The following is a 14,439-nucleotide window of genomic DNA, read 5'->3' as shown; positions in this document are numbered from 1 at the left end:
GGGCAAGACGGATCCCTGCTGGGGCACAGCCTGGTGCACCAGGGAGCCCTTGGGTGCCCGGGGCTTCAGGGACCCCTGCCCAGCCCCCTCCTGGCCCTACCTCGGCGATGTCCCCAAGCTGGCGCTGCAGCCGCCCAATGTCCGTCCCTGAGCCCTGTGTGGGTCCCTCCATCACCTGGGGAGGGAGAGGTGCAAGCTGTGGCCCCCAGGGCAGCCCTGAACCTGGCATCGGGCACCGCAGACCCCCACCCTGCTGCTCCCAGTGCAGCTGCCACCACTCCGGGCGGGGACCCCACAGTGGCTGCACTGCTGCACTGGGACCAGGAGCGGGACAGACCCCAGTGCCACTCGCCCCACAGTGTCGTCCTCACCTCCTGCAGGGCCGTATCCTGCTGGCTGCAGCGGGCCAGTGGGCGCAGGGTCCCAGCCACAGGTGCCTGTCCAGCACGAGCTGCCACCGCCGCTGCGTGGGGCCAGTTGGGTGCAGTCGGTGCGGCAGCCCCGTGGTGCTGTTGGGCCCCATGGAGCCGCCCCGCTGTGTTTGCTCTGCGGGTGGGGCGGGGGCCCGGGGCCAGTCTGTGATCCTGCAGCAGCACCGGTGCTGCGCCCTCCTGGGCAGCCGGGCTGGGCCTCCCCCAAAACCCCGGCTCACTCTGGTACCCGCACTGGTACCCACACCCAGTGCCTCCAGCTCCCCCCAGTCTCCCCTCCCACCAGGCCCGCTGAGGCACTGAGTGCTGGGGGGTGCCGGGGGCTCCATCCATCTGTCCATCCGTCCTCCCTGGGGCTTTTCTCAGCCACTGAGAGCAGAGAGGATGGGGGGAGGTTTGGGGGTGCTGTGACCACAGTCCCCAAGGAGAAGGGCAGCTGCTGTGGAGGGACAGGATGGGATGGGAGCAGCTGGACGGGGCTGGGCATGGTGCCCACAGGACCCCACAGCCTGACGTTGTCCCTGGCGTCCTGGGGCAGGTCCTTGGCCAAGCAGCTCAGGACAGTCCCTGCTGCCTGGGCAGGTGCTCATCTGGGGCTCAGTGCCCCGACTGCTCATGGGCACCTTTTGGGCTGCTACACCCAGAACCACATTGTGCTGGAGCCATCCCTCTGTCCTGTGGGGGCTGGCTCCTCCAGGGGCTCAGCTGGGAGTGTGCTGGGGGCGCTGGCCATGGGCTGAATGCCCTCCTGGAGCCCCAGATGCCAGGCCAGTGCTCCCTGCTCTGCCACCCCCCCACACTTGTTCCCCCTCTCCAGCAGAGCCGCCCCAAAGGCCCTTGGCCACGACTGCTGCAGGGACAAGCCGGTGCTGCAGGCACCTCTGTGCCTGGTCCCACAGCTGCTGCCTGTGCGGGGACAGATGGCACAGGCTCAGCTCAAAGTTTTATGTAAAAATGTATTCAAGGAGCTATTTACAATGAGCACACCGCCGGTGCGTGAGCTGAGACGCAGAGGTGGCCGGGGCAGAGCCCCGCTCCCTCGGCAGGCCCCAGGCCAGGGCAACCCGTACCTGGCAGGAGCCGCCTCCCTGCTTGGGGGGAGCCTGGCAGCAGCCGGGGCCGATCGCCCACCACCCGAGCTCACTCTGGACAGCCCCTTGGGTGACCCCAGCTCAATGCAGGGCCGGTGTCCCCGGGAGCACCCACCTCCTCAGCCCCCCCCCCCCAGGCTCTTGGATGCCACCGTCTCCTGGGGCAGGGGGTCAGGGGAGTCCAGTGGGAGCAGGGCACAGGCACAGGGCATGGCAGGGGCCAGCCCCGGCTGCTGCCGTACACGTGGCCGGGCTCAGTCCGTCCCAGCAGGGACTACGTGGAGACGCTGATGCGCTGTGGGGCGCGTCGTCGCCGCAGGACACGCAGGACCGGGCTGCTGCGCCGGTGCTGGGGGGAGCCGCGGAGGCAGAGGGGGCTCAGCAGCAGCCACAGGTAGAGCAGGACACAGGCCCAGCATGAGGACACCTTCACCCAGAAGGTCGACCAGCTGCCGTGTGTGAAGGTGGTCTCCAGCACTGCATTCTCATAGCTGGTGGGAGAGGGCAGGCATTGGGTGCCCGAGGGATGCCAACACGGGGGATCGCAGCACCAGCTACAGCCTCCAGGTCACCCCCATATCCTAGCAGCCACGTGTCCCTGGGCACGTCCCAGCTGCCATGGAGCCCCCCAGCCCTGCTGACTCCAGCCCATCTCACTGCAGCGCATGGCTGCCATTGGCAGGGGTTTTTGGTTGAAGCGGTGCGGATCTGCAGGTGTAGAGCCGTGTGCTTCCCCAGCAGGCGCCAGCTTGGTGATGCCGGCACAGCTGGAAGCAGAGGGCAGTGAGGAGTGCAATGCTGCAGCCCGAGCCTGTGTGGGGAGCGAGCTGGAGCTGGCAGGGTGATGATGCTGGGGGGGTGACAACACTGGGGGGGGGGGGGGGGTGACAATGCTGGCAGGGCTGTAGTCCCAGCTGGGCAGCTGCACTAGGAAGAGGGAAAGGGAGTGAGAGCAAGGAGGGCTGGGCAGCAGCATGGGACCCTACCTGAACCAGTTGGTGAGGGTCATCATGACGTAGAGTGAGGCGAGGAAGAAGACGAAGTGGAAGGCTGAGTAGCTGTAGACCACCCGGTCTCGCTCATCCTGAACGATGCACCGTACCCCGGCGGTCTCCTCTGCTTGCTCACACGTCTGCTCGGTGCCTGGGAGAGCACAGGGGCACAGCAGCTCCTGCACCCCCTCCTCGCTGGCATCCCCGGGCTGGGACACAGGTTCCCAAGGCTGTGTGTTACTGCACCCACCTCTGAGCTCCTCCTCCATCTTCTCGGGGCAGCAGAAGCAACAGGAGGGTTTCTGCGGAGAGAGCAGCACACTGGTAACTGCTGCTGGGGCAGGGCAGCCCAGCCCCACGGCCATTGCTGCTGGGCTGAGCCCTGCTGCAGGATCCGGCCCTGCCTGGCACGGGGGGCTGCCTGGCTCTGAGGAGCTGGCGCAGGCAGGGGTGCGCCATGGGAAGCCCTCTGTGCTTGGCTGGACCAACCTGCCTTTGCCCCAGGCACAGGGCTGGGATGAGGACTCAGGAGGGCTTGGGGCAGCGGGTCTGGGGTGCTTGTGGGAGGAGGACACAGGGCGCAGCTGTTGGGGACAGCATCTGTACTCACTTTAAACTCGAAGCTGTAGACTTTGACCATCCAGAGGGGCCCGAAGACCTCGGCGAGGTAGGAAGCTTCATTACTGTTCCCAGGAGAGAGGCAGAAAGCATAACACAGGCAACCCACCACCCTGTGCCAGGCCCCCAGCCCGCCTCATGGGTCTGACATGGCCACAGGAGACCTGCCGTGCTGTGCCTGGGGTGACTGCGCTGCCCCTGCCCATCCGCAGATGCCTGCTCTGGCCCTGCCATCCCTCGGGACCCACTGGCCGTGCCACAGGCTGGGTTCGTGGTCCCCGTGTGGTGCCTGTTGGACTGGCCGTGCCCCGAATGGCACAGTGCTGCGGGCACCCTGCCCGCCCCGCGCCGCAGGCACACGCACCATGCGAAGAGCACGCAGGCGTACATGATGGCAGCCCCCAGGACGGCAACAGTGGTGTCCTCAGTCTGCAGCTCGTCCTGCCGGACACCCGGGAAGCAGACGGTGAGGTTCTGCCCCTTGTAGAGCACTGCGGGGAGGCGGAGGTGAGACAGGCATGCACCCCGGCAGGCGGGCTGCCGGCAGCAGGCAGGAGCACCCACCTCTCTCTGGGGGACGGCTGGACAGTGCAGAGAAGGTGAGGTACATCACGTAGCAGCTGATGATTGAGGACTGCAGCAGCCCTGACCGCGGCTGCTCTGCAAGGGTGGGGTCAGAGGCATCACCGGAGCCCCCGGAGCGCCACGAGCTGGCGGATGGGCTCCACGTGGGCCACGGGCAGCCCCCTCCTGCCGCTCCCTGCCCAATGCCCTGTGCCGAGGCACAGGACGGGGCCAGCGGGAGTCCTGGACAGCTGGGTCCTCCCCAGGTGCCCAAGTGCTTGCCCTGAGCTGGGAGCCCACAGCTGCCTCACCCCAGCCCCAGGACGCAGGCAGCCCTGACACGTGGTGGCCCATGCCATGCTGTGCCGTGTGGTACTCACTGAGCCGCACACAGGGCGTGATGGAGATGAAGGACATGATGCCGCAGAGGCTGCCGTTGATGGTGAGCAGCGCCTTGTTGAGGTGGCAGGCAGTCGGGTGGGTGTAGAACTTGTACAGGAAGGAGAAGGCGGCGGAGGCGAGGGTGTAGAAGGTGGCTGTGGCCAGCAGCACGGCCAGGTACCAGCGCTTGTCCTGCGCTGCGCCCGTCAGCCTGCCGGGAGAGCGGGTGAGAGCCGGCAGCACACAGGCGCCCACCCGGCACCCCAGCACTCACCAGTTCTTGTTCCAGGTGTGCGCAAAGGCGGTGATCAGCACCAGCTGGATGAGGATGAAGGCGAAGCCCCCGCAGACGCCCGTGTAGTGCCAGGCTGGGGGGAGAGGGCAGCGTGAGGCTGGCACAGGGGGCACGTGGGGGCCATGGGCCAGGCCCGGGGGTGCCAGCCCGGCTGGATTGAGGGACGCACCTTGGATGAAGTGGTCCTCGGGGATGAAGAAACTGGCGGCACAGAGCCCCACCAGCACCAGCAGTTTCAGGAGCCAGAACCTACGGGGCAGCGAGCATCTGGAAGACAGGGCCCCCTGGCAGCCCGACCCAGCCCCACACCCCATCCCCGTACCCGTTGTGGAGCTGAGCACGACAGTCGGTGCTGGAGCGCACGTTGAGGAGCAGAGCAGCCTGCACCAGGTGGAAGCAGGCAGTGCCGAAGCAGACCCGGTACACAGCTGAGGAGCCCACCAGCCGCTCACAGTCCGTGCCCCCGGGCAGGTGTTCGCACAGCACCGCCGAGAAGGGCACCTGCAGGCACAGCGAGCGATGGGATGGGGCTGCTGGTGTGCCTAGCACCCCTTGGCACCCACAGCACCCAGCACCCTGGACTCCTGGCACCGCTAGCATTCCCAATACCTTCTCCATCCCCAGTACGCCTGGAAGCCCCAGCACCTCTGGCTGGGCAAGCCCTGGATCTTCAGTACCCCTGGCACCCTTGGTGCCTCCAGCAACCTTGGCACTCCCAGCAGCCCTGTTACTCCCAGTATCCCCAGCATCCCAGTACTCCTGGGTCCCCTGGCAATTCTGGCACCCCCAGTGCTCCTGGGACCCCTAAGTGCCCCTGAGATGTCTGGCACCCCTGGGACCTCCAGTGCCCCTGCGACCTCCAGCACCCCCAGCACCCCCGGGACCCCAGCACCCCGGGCATCCCAGCTCCTGCTGTCACCTTCTCCCTGACGGCCTGGGCCACAGTGCGGGACAGCATGAGGCAGCACACGGCAGAGGCCAGGACATGCAGGAGCGTATAGAGGATCCGGGTGCATGTGGACACGCGGAGCCCGCGGCAGGAGGTGCAGCCACAACTGCAGCACAGCTGGGGGGAGCATGGTCAGCGGGGACCCCACCAGGCCAGAACTGCTCCTGAGCCTGGCCTGACACCCCCACCCCAGTCCAACCCCCCCCCCCCAGCCTCGACAGGCCCCTTTTAGTCTCACCTGGCAGAGCAGCGAGTGCAGGAGGCGGCTGTGCGCCCGTGTGCCCGCCATGGCCCGGCTCGGCTCCGCTTGGCCCCTGCTGCCCTGATGGGATTAGGGGGATTGTCGGCTCGGCCCGCCCCACCATCTGCTCGCTGCCACCGCCCGGCAGCCACCATCGGGGTGCTCCATGGGGAGCCTGGCCAGGGTGACCCATGCCATGGTGACCCCTACCTGGGACCCTGGCCCCTCACCGGGCAGGATGAGGCCCTGGCAGCTGGCTTGGGCATCATGGACTGGTATGGGGGGGGCATGTGGGGTCCGTGGGGTGCTGTCACCTGTGTGGTGACGGCTGGTCCCGGCACGGTGCCGTGGTGTGAGGGTCCCACAGGGCTGGAGGGATGCAAAGGCACCTGCGGGCACAGAGGTACTGAGGGTGGTGTGTGGGCACAACAGCAACAGCACATCCAGCTGGGGAGTGGGATCTCCCCAGCGTGGGCAGGAGCTGGGGACAAGCTGGAGGGATGGCGGGGGCGGGGGGGGAGGACGACTGCTGCCCCAGAGACCCTGTGCTGGCGCTGGTGTCACCCTCCTTCAGCTCCTCGGGAGCTGTTCTGGCTTTGTGCTGGTGGTGGGGCTGCCGCTGCGCCCGGCTCGCCCAGCATCAAGGCTCTCCCTGCCTCCCACTCTCCCCCTCAGCGAGGAGGCCGGGGTGGGCAGGGACCCAGGAGGGGACAGAGCTGGGACAGCCGACCCCAGCGGCCAAAGGGACGGTCCCTGACACAGCGTCATCCTGGCAGGGAGACTGGAAGCGGAGGAAGAGGAAGGGTTTTGGCTCCCAGCGTAGCTGCTGCTTGGAGACTGGCTGGGCATCCAACTGCTGGTGGGAAGTGATGAGCAACTGCCTTTACAGCGCTGGGGTTTGGTTTATTTTTCCTCTTCACAGGTTAAAGTGTTTTTACCTCAACTCACAAGTTTTTCTGCTTTTCCTCTTCCTATTCTTTCCCTGTCCTGCTGCAGGGAGAGTAGCGAATGGCTGTGTGGGTGCTCAGCTGCTGGCTGGGGTCAGCCCAGCACAGCCTCTGGGATCCCACGGGACATCGCGGGCTGGTTCGTCCCCACCCACATGTCCCTGCGCTAGGAGCAGCGGGAGGCCAGGAGGGAAAGGGTCCAAAAGGCTGTCACAGAGGTGGGTGCAGTGGGTGCAGGAGAGAGAGGAGCTGGCACAGGACCGACAGACAGAGGTCCAAGTCCGGTACAGGAGGCCGCTCTTGGGGCAGGTTTCTGTTTGACTCCCTGGTAGGTTTGCCAGGCCAGCGTGACATGGCCAGATGCAGCCCCAGGCACCGTGGGGACAGGGTGGGAGCTGCCGTGGGGCCGGCGCCACAGGCACAGCCCAGCACTGTCGTCTGGGTTCATCGGAGAGGGGCTGGAGCAGAGCGTCGCGCCATCCTGGTCAGCAGCGCCAGGCTGTTGCAAAGATCCCCTGCGCTCAGCACACTGCGAGGGCAAAGCAATGCGGGGGCTGAGGCCAGAGCTGGGGTGGCTGCTCTGCCCAAGGGGGAGAAGGGGTGGCTGCAGCCCCACGGGGACACTGTGGATCAGGGCAGGGCTGGGGAGCGCTGTGCCTGCAGCACTTCCCCGGGGTCTGCAGGCCCCACATCTCCCCACTGCTCAGGCCTGGGCACCCGGCCCTGCTGAGCGGCCATGGAGCCGCCACCACAGTTTGGCCCCCCAGCGCCACAGGCCCATGGCAGCATCCGGATGACACCAGGCTGGCTGGCTGCCGAGGCGGCCCTGGCAGCTGTGCGGCCGTGCAGGGAGGAGCGCTCCTGGCACCGGCAGCCCTGCGTGGCCGTGCACGGCAGGGACCCAGGGGCCCATGTGAGCGCCCACCTGAGCAAACCGCCCCTGGCAGGAACACATCCTGGGCCTGCCCGTGCTTTTGCCTTCAGGTGCCAATGCCTTTGCTGCCCCGGGAGCCGAGGCAGCTGCTCAGAGCGGTTGGGGTCTGGCGGGAAGGGCTCCCTGCCCCGCAGCACCCCGAGCCACCAGCTGCCCCGCACAGTGCGGGGTGTCCCCGTCAGGGAGGGGTGGGAGACGCCGGGTGCGGGGCGAGGGGAAGCGGCGGTGGCGGACCCCGCTCTCCCCGGCCTGAGCCCCGCCGCAGCCAGACGCCATCCCCGCTGCACGTACGGCCTCGGCCGGCCCGGCGCCAGGGCAGAGCCAGGGCACGGCCCCGGCCCGGCCATCCCCGGCTCCCAGGCAGCGCTGCGGCGGCGCGGGGCCAATCCCGTCCTTCCATCGCGTGTGATGGCGGCGGGAGCCAAATCGGGACCCCCTAACCCTCTTACCCGGCTTAGCGCCCGCCCGGCCGGCGGGCAGCCCGGGGGCGGGCATCGCCGCGGGACCGCGCCTCGGCAGCCGCAGCGCCCGGGAGCCGCCGGTACCGAGCCCTCCCCCCACCCCCGGGGCAGCGCCCGCGGAGGACCCTCCCCACCCGCTCGGCCTGCCCGGCTCCGCAGCGCCCGCCGGCGGCGGGACGGGGCCGCTGCCTGGAGAGCGGGCGCGGAGGAGCCGCCGGGCTCGGGCTCCCCACGGGGGCCGGGCCGGGCCGTGACCGCCGCTCTGGTCGGCCGGCGCGCGCCCCTCGCTGGTTCCGGCGGCGGCACGTGACCGGAAGCGGCGCGCGGCGGCGGGATGGCGGCGGAGGGAGACGTGGAGCTGGAGCTGGAGACGGAGCCCAACGGCTCCGGCGGCGGCGGCGATGGGGCGAGCGGACGCGCGGCCGAGAAGCCGCGGAAACACGACAGCGGCGCGGCGGACCTGGAGCGTGTCACGGACTACGCGGAGGAGAAGGAGATTCAGAGCTCCAACCTGGAGACGGTGCGGCGGGCGGGACGGGGCCGGGACCGGGGCCGGGGCCGGGGCGGGGGGCGAGCCGGGCCCCGAGCACCGCGCCTGCACGGCCAGCACGGTGCCCTTCCCGGTGCCCGTCCCGCCGGGGCGCGGCGCTGACCCGCCCGGTGACCGCGCTCGTCCTGGCAGGCCATGTCGGTGATCGGAGACCGGAGGTCCCGGGAGCAGAAAGCGAAGCAGGAGAGGTAACGGCCCGCGCTCGCTCGGGGCCCTGGGGAGCGGCCGGGCCCGGTCCGTGCCCGTCCCGCACCGTCCCGCCCCCCCGGAACACGGCCCGGGCTCACGGCTTCCCTGCCTCATTCCCAGCCCTTCCCCGGGAGCCGGGGCGGGCGCCCGGCCTCCTCCCGGAGCACACCCCGCGCTGCTGCGAGGGGTCGCTGCCGCCCCGCGGTACAGCCCAACGAGCCGGGGGGGCCGTCGGTCACCGGAGGTTTGTCTGTCGCTTGCCGTAGGGAGAAGGAACTGGCGAAAGTGACCATCAGGAAGGAGGACCTGGAGCTGATTGTGAGTAGGGGCGGGATGCCGGGCAGGCCATGGCGTGTCCCAAAGCTTGGTGCAGCCAGCGCCTGGCTGCTGAAACCATGCCAAAAGATGAGGCCGGTGCACACCTGCCTGCGGTGCTGGAGCCGGGCAGGTGCGCGGCTGGGCGGCCCCCGCTGCCGACCCCCCAGCCCGCCCGTGACCCCGTCCTGCGGCCGCTGTATGGGGCTGCGGCTGTTTCCCTGCAGATGACCGAGATGGAGATCTCGCGGGCAGCCGCGGAGCGCAGCCTGCGGGAGCACATGGGGAACGTGGTGGAGGCGCTCATCACCCTCACCAACTGAGCGCCGGGCCTGCCGGACGAGTGCTCCCTCGCTGGACGCAGGGTTGGTTGGAGACGGGGTGTGTTACCGTACCCAATAAAGGCACTGGTAGGAGTGGGCTGTCGCTGTGGTCTGCGTGGCGCTGGGCGCCTGCCCCTTCCCAGCGGTGCTGACAACCAGGGCCTGGCCTCTGGGAAGATGTGCGGCATCATGCTGGCAGCGCCGGGCACGCCCGCAGCCGGAGTGGGACAAGGCGACCTGCCTGAGCGCCGAGCTTTTAACCCCCCCGTCATTCCAGAGGGCAGCGGCTCTCCCTGGGGTGGCAGCTCCTGTCCCACCCTTGTCCCTGCTCATGTACTGGCAGGACCCAGTACAGACCCGACGTCTAAGGGGCACCTGCACTGGCCCTTCCCATCTTGGCGAGTTCAGCTGCCTGGGCGAGGCAGCCCCAGGGCAGGGTGACCAGCCCGAACTTGCGGCTGCCCGCACCCCCCTACCCCGAGTAGTGCGAGCTGACAGCCACCCTCACGCACCCTGCCTGGGCCAGCACCTCCCGGGCTGCACCAGCCGGTCCTGGCTCCCAGGAAGGTGCAGAACGCGACGGCCACGTTCCACAGAGAGCACAGCCAGAATGTGTAAGAAAACAACCACTTTAATCAAAATGATCCCCCCGCCACACGGGTAGAAAAGCCAAGCCCTGCAGAAACAGGGTGAGGAGACGGCATCCCCATCCTGACAGTGGGGAAAGCACAAGCGACGGAGATGCCGTGGACCAGACGGGTATAAAAGTCCATTAACTCCTCCAAAAGTGGGTGCGCTGGAGCCGGGGGTGTTGCTGCGCTCCCGCGCGGCCCTGCCGCGCGCTGCCAGGGCTCCAGGGGCAGCTGCTGGTGGGACGGCGGTGTGGCCGTGGGCCTGGCTAGCATGGACAGGCAGTCATCCTCCACAGCACCTGGGCAGGGAGCCCGCCGGGTCTCCGCGGCACAGGGAGCAGACACCGCATCGGCAGGGCGCAGTGCAGGGGCACAGAGGAAGGGCTTGTCACCACATGAGTCCCGGCACAGCGCTGTGTCCGTTCTGTTCCTGCCCGGGCTCCCGGCAGCAGGCAGAGAAGTGCCCTCCTGCCCAGCCGTCAGCCACGCCTTGCCCTCCTGCCCGCTCCCTTAAGTGGTTTTTCGCTTCTTGGCTGAGGGTCTCTCAAAGACGTCCCGTACGCCCGCCGCTTTCTGCTTAAAGAACTTGGTGTTCTGCGCACTCTCCTGGCCCCAGGCAGAGTCAAAGGAGGTGGTGTCCTGGTCAACCAAGTGTGTGTACTTCGTCCGCCCCGAGCGCCCGAAGTTCTTGACCTGGGGAGCAGAAGAGCTCGTGAGCAGTGTCCAGGGAAGACGCGGGGACCCGCTGCTCCCCCCACCCAGCGCGCGAGCTCCTGCCCCCGCTGAGGAACCGTGACGCCTCTGGCTGGCACACCCACCTGCATGACTTTGGGCAGGATGGTCTTGTTGAAGTGGTCCTCGAGGGTCGGGGCGCTGAAGTCCCTCTTGTACACCTCCTCGTCCTCATCCTGCAGAAGGACACGCCTGCTCAGCCCCCAAGTTTCCACCAAGCACCAGAAGCAGGTGGCAGTGGGGGAGAGCTGCCAGAAGCCCGTATCGCCGCTCTGCCAGGGGCTGCCACGGTACTCGCAGTCCTGTTAACCTACTGCTGAAGGTGGGGGACACGAGCATTGTCCCCCAGGCCTGGCCCTGGCAGCCACCCTTGCGTCCCCTCAGGCCACTTCTCCAGAGCCCAGGCCGCAGCCCACGGCTCGGTTCTGACAGGGTCCATCAGCCCAAACAGCAGCACAGGGATGGCTCTGCTGCTTCGGCCCGGTATCAACCAGGAACCCTCAACCGTACGTGCTCTGGTGAGGCAGCACAGGTCAGCTCCAGGCAGAACTGCGCCCATCCCACCGTGGCGTCACTGCTCACCCACTCCTGACTGCGTTGGTGTTGCAGCTCACCCTCTGCCAGAAGAGCTGGCAGAGTTCAGATCACCTCAGTCACTGCAGCCCCATGCTGCCTCCAAGAGCCGGCTCTCGTCCCAGGGCACCCCCAGCTCCCCGCAGGGAGAAGTCGGCCCGTGGCCTCGCACAGCCCTGCTGGTGCACAGGCCCAGCCGCGCCCAGGCCCTCACAGCACCACTCACCATGAAGAAGGCGCCGCGGTGGTAGTACTTCTGCAGGAACTTGTATTTGCCCTTCACTGCCTTGTTGGTGATGACCTTGCCGTTGGCCCGAAGCTCAGCGCGGCGCTCCTCCTCTGTCAGGTTCCGCATGCGCTCGATCTCCGCCTTCTCCTTCTCCATGCTGGGCAGGAGAGAAACCCCTGAGACCCCTCAGCACCGTCCCAGGACAGCTGCTGTCACCAGCTGCTCTCCAAGGGATTACATTTACTGACTGGGGGGGAGCAAAGGCGCCCCGAAGGCAGGCAGGGAAGGCTTTGGGCGCTTGCTGCCAAAGGGAAGCCTGAGGAAGAGGTGCCTCAACTGCCCAGGGGCCTGTGGGCTCTCAGCCTCGCGTCTACGCAGATGATACTTACGCTTCTCGTTCTTCACGGTCCCGTTTGATACGCTTCAGCTCACGTACTTTCCAGGCCTCATACTCCTCCTCGTCGTTCTCATCATCTGTATCAAGCGCATCCAGTGCTGCCAGCGAGCGCTTGTTCTCCTCCAGCTCCTTCTTCGCTTCCTCTTCTACAATCTGCAGCAAGGAGCAAGCTAAGCGTGCTGCAGTGACTATCCCCCCGCGCAACCCCCAGCCTGACCCTTGGCACCTTGAGCGTGTACTTGCGCCTCTCCTCCGCCAGCCTCTTTGCCTCCTGCTCCAGCTCCTTCTGCTTCAAGGCTTCTGCTTCTCGCTCCTGAACTGTGATCCGGTCCTTCCTGCAGGCAGGGACCACAACAGCCATCAGCCCTTCCGCGAGCCAGCGCAGCCGCTCGTCTCCTCGCAGACCTCTCCCCCTCCTGCACCGCAGCTGCTTTCAGACTTCGGGCTGTACAAGAATGGGCCATGTCCCAGGGACCTCCCCCTTCCGGCATTGCCCTCAACCGTACGTGCTCTGGTGAGGCAGCACGGGCTGGCTCCAGGCAGAACTGCACCCATCCCACCATGGCGTCGCCACTTACCCGCTTCTGACTGCACTGGTGTCACCGCTCACCCTCTGCCAGAAGAGGCCAGGGCTACCACGCCATTCCCCTACAGGTGCAGGCATGCACACAAGCGACGGGAGGCCGAGCCCCTGGCTGTTGGGCAGGGCCCGCTGACGGATCGCCTTTGCCACCGTATGGCACTTGCCCGAGGGCTCTGGTTGGACCCCGCTGCCACTTTGACCCACAGCCCGATCCCACAGCGACCCAAAGCAGCTGACAAGGGGCTGTCGGTGCAGGGGTTGCCCCTCGCTCCCCAGCAGTGCCCTGCCAGGCTGCAACCGTCGCTGCCCCCCTGGGGAGGCAAACCACCGCCCCACGGCAAGGAAGAGGAGACCACAGCAGCGGCGGCTGCTCAGCCCCCAGCTCCTGACTCTCGCGTCCTCGCCCAGGGCTGACCCGTGCAACCGCGTCACCCACTTGCGGATGAAGACAGGTTTGAGACGCGGCTCCATTTCATCCTCACTGTCCGTGTACTCCTCATACTCGGACTCTGACTCGGACTCTTCTCCGGATCGACCCTCGTCTTCCAACTCCATCACCTCCATCTCCTCAGTTTTCCTCTCCTGTGCTCGCTGACGCATCATCCCGCGCCGACGCTCGATCTCCTAACGGAGACAAACACAGAGGAGTCAGACAACCAGTCCCACTACTGCTTCCCTCTCACTCTTCTGTCCAAAACGTGCGATGTCTGGAGTGTCAGTTGCGAGATGATACACCCGTCCCTCTGGTTGCAGGGTGGCCTCTCCTGGTGTCCCATCCCGCACAAGAGAACAGTAACCCACGAGTTAAGTCACGGCCACCTGTGACACTTGTCCAGCTCCACCAGACAGCCCACGTGTCCATGCAAAGGTCAGTTCCACCCTGTGCCATTCAGGGGCTTCCCTAGGCCCGTTATTTGGCTCTGCAAGCGCACCTCATCATCGATCTCTTCCTCCTCCTCTTCACTGGTGTCCTCCCGCTCCAGGCGCCAAGCTTCCCCCTCCACCTCTGAATCGCTTTCTCCCACCACTTCAGGCTCCACGATTTTACGGTGTCTTGCCAGCCTGCAACAGACTCCAATTAAATGACAGCACTTTGAACATAAAGAGGCTGCAAGAAGTTGACTATTCATGAATTGTTCCTAACGAGGCCATGGTAAACGCTGGAACTGCCGAGTGTGGCAGGGCTGCTTGCGGCAGGGCCGGAGCCCGAGGCACAGTGCAGCACAGATGCGACAAGAGCCAGATGCTCTCCTGCGCTGCCCAGTGTTCCTGCAATTCCTTGCTACAGCGCGGCAGAGCGGGGTCTGGACTCCCCAGCCCTTACAAGGGAAACCTGCAGGGAAGCGCAGCGGGGCGGGCGGAGGCGCAGCTCCACGCTGACCCCAGCACTCACCGCTCCTCCACATCTTCAGCGATGCGGTTCTGGAGGCGCCGGAGCCGGGGGTCGTTGGCGAGCTCCTCCTCCTGCTCCTCGGGCTCCACCTCCTGCTCCTTCGCCTTCTTGATGAACTGGAACTCCTCGTCCTCCTCCTCCGAGGACTCCATGGGCGCGTAGTCGGGCCGCTTCCCCGACACGTACCGCTTCACCTTCACCTTCTCCATGGAGAGCTCGCCTGCGGGCGCCCGGGCCGTCACCAGGGGCCCCGGGCCCGCATCCCCCCGCCGCCACGGCTGGGCCGGCCCCGGCCGCGGTCCCCCCACTCACCCTTCTCGTTGCGGACGGGCACGGCGCCCGCCGTGGACTGGATCGGCGGCTGCTTCATGAGGGCGCTGGGGACCGACATGGTGGCGGCGGGGCCGGGGCCGGGACGGGCCGGGCCGGGGTCGAGCAGCGATCGCGGAGAACGGCTCCTCGCAGAGGCTCACCCGGAACTGGAACTGCGCCCCCACTTCCGCCGGAAGCGGAACCTACAGCGGCCTGCGGCGAGCGACCGGACGTGGCGCTCGACGTCAGGGTCGCGGCGCTGCGAGGGGCGGTCTGCCCGGTGCTCCGGGCGGGGGCGGGGTCTGGT

General features: G+C 67.2%; 3 protein-coding genes across 3 annotated transcripts; 1 reads left to right on the top strand and 2 right to left on the bottom strand.

Annotated features, from left to right (window-relative positions):
- Positions 1 to 1,415: 1,415 nt before the first annotated feature.
- SERINC4 (serine incorporator 4) lies at positions 1,416 to 5,911 on the bottom strand. The gene is made up of 13 exons (XM_075764635.1): positions 5,793 to 5,911; positions 5,560 to 5,643; positions 5,292 to 5,438; positions 4,695 to 4,873; positions 4,542 to 4,621; positions 4,352 to 4,445; positions 4,077 to 4,288; positions 3,697 to 3,792; positions 3,497 to 3,623; positions 3,125 to 3,197; positions 2,765 to 2,816; positions 2,509 to 2,665; positions 1,416 to 2,013 (listed from the first exon to the last, which is right to left on the bottom strand). Exons 1-13 carry the CDS (start codon positions 5,850 to 5,852, stop codon positions 1,797 to 1,799), a joined length of 1,578 nt encoding a protein of 525 aa, XP_075620750.1. The 5' UTR covers positions 5,853 to 5,911; the 3' UTR covers positions 1,416 to 1,796.
- A 2,275-nt stretch (positions 5,912 to 8,186) lies between these two features.
- HYPK (huntingtin interacting protein K) lies at positions 8,187 to 9,374 on the top strand. Its single transcript, XM_075764637.1, has 4 exons — positions 8,187 to 8,424; positions 8,587 to 8,642; positions 8,910 to 8,961; positions 9,186 to 9,374. Exons 1-4 carry the CDS (start codon positions 8,239 to 8,241, stop codon positions 9,279 to 9,281), a joined length of 390 nt encoding a protein of 129 aa, XP_075620752.1. The 5' UTR covers positions 8,187 to 8,238; the 3' UTR covers positions 9,282 to 9,374.
- A 520-nt stretch (positions 9,375 to 9,894) lies between these two features.
- On the bottom strand, positions 9,895 to 14,317 carry MFAP1 (microfibril associated protein 1). The gene is made up of 9 exons (XM_075764480.1): positions 14,133 to 14,317; positions 13,821 to 14,040; positions 13,360 to 13,489; positions 12,864 to 13,051; positions 12,071 to 12,179; positions 11,837 to 11,997; positions 11,445 to 11,604; positions 10,732 to 10,821; positions 9,895 to 10,606 (listed from the first exon to the last, which is right to left on the bottom strand). The coding sequence occupies exons 1-9, from the start codon at positions 14,209 to 14,211 to the stop codon at positions 10,424 to 10,426; spliced, it is 1,320 nt and encodes a 439-aa protein (XP_075620595.1). The 5' UTR covers positions 14,212 to 14,317; the 3' UTR covers positions 9,895 to 10,423.
- Positions 14,318 to 14,439: the final 122 nt, after the last annotated feature.

This window comes from Balearica regulorum, chromosome 12 (assembly GCF_011004875.1).
Source record: "Balearica regulorum gibbericeps isolate bBalReg1 chromosome 12, bBalReg1.pri, whole genome shotgun sequence".
Taxonomy (NCBI): domain Eukaryota; kingdom Metazoa; phylum Chordata; class Aves; order Gruiformes; family Gruidae; genus Balearica; species Balearica regulorum.
Note: the sequence above shows the minus strand (reverse complement) of the source record. Positions and strands in the feature narration are given on the sequence as shown.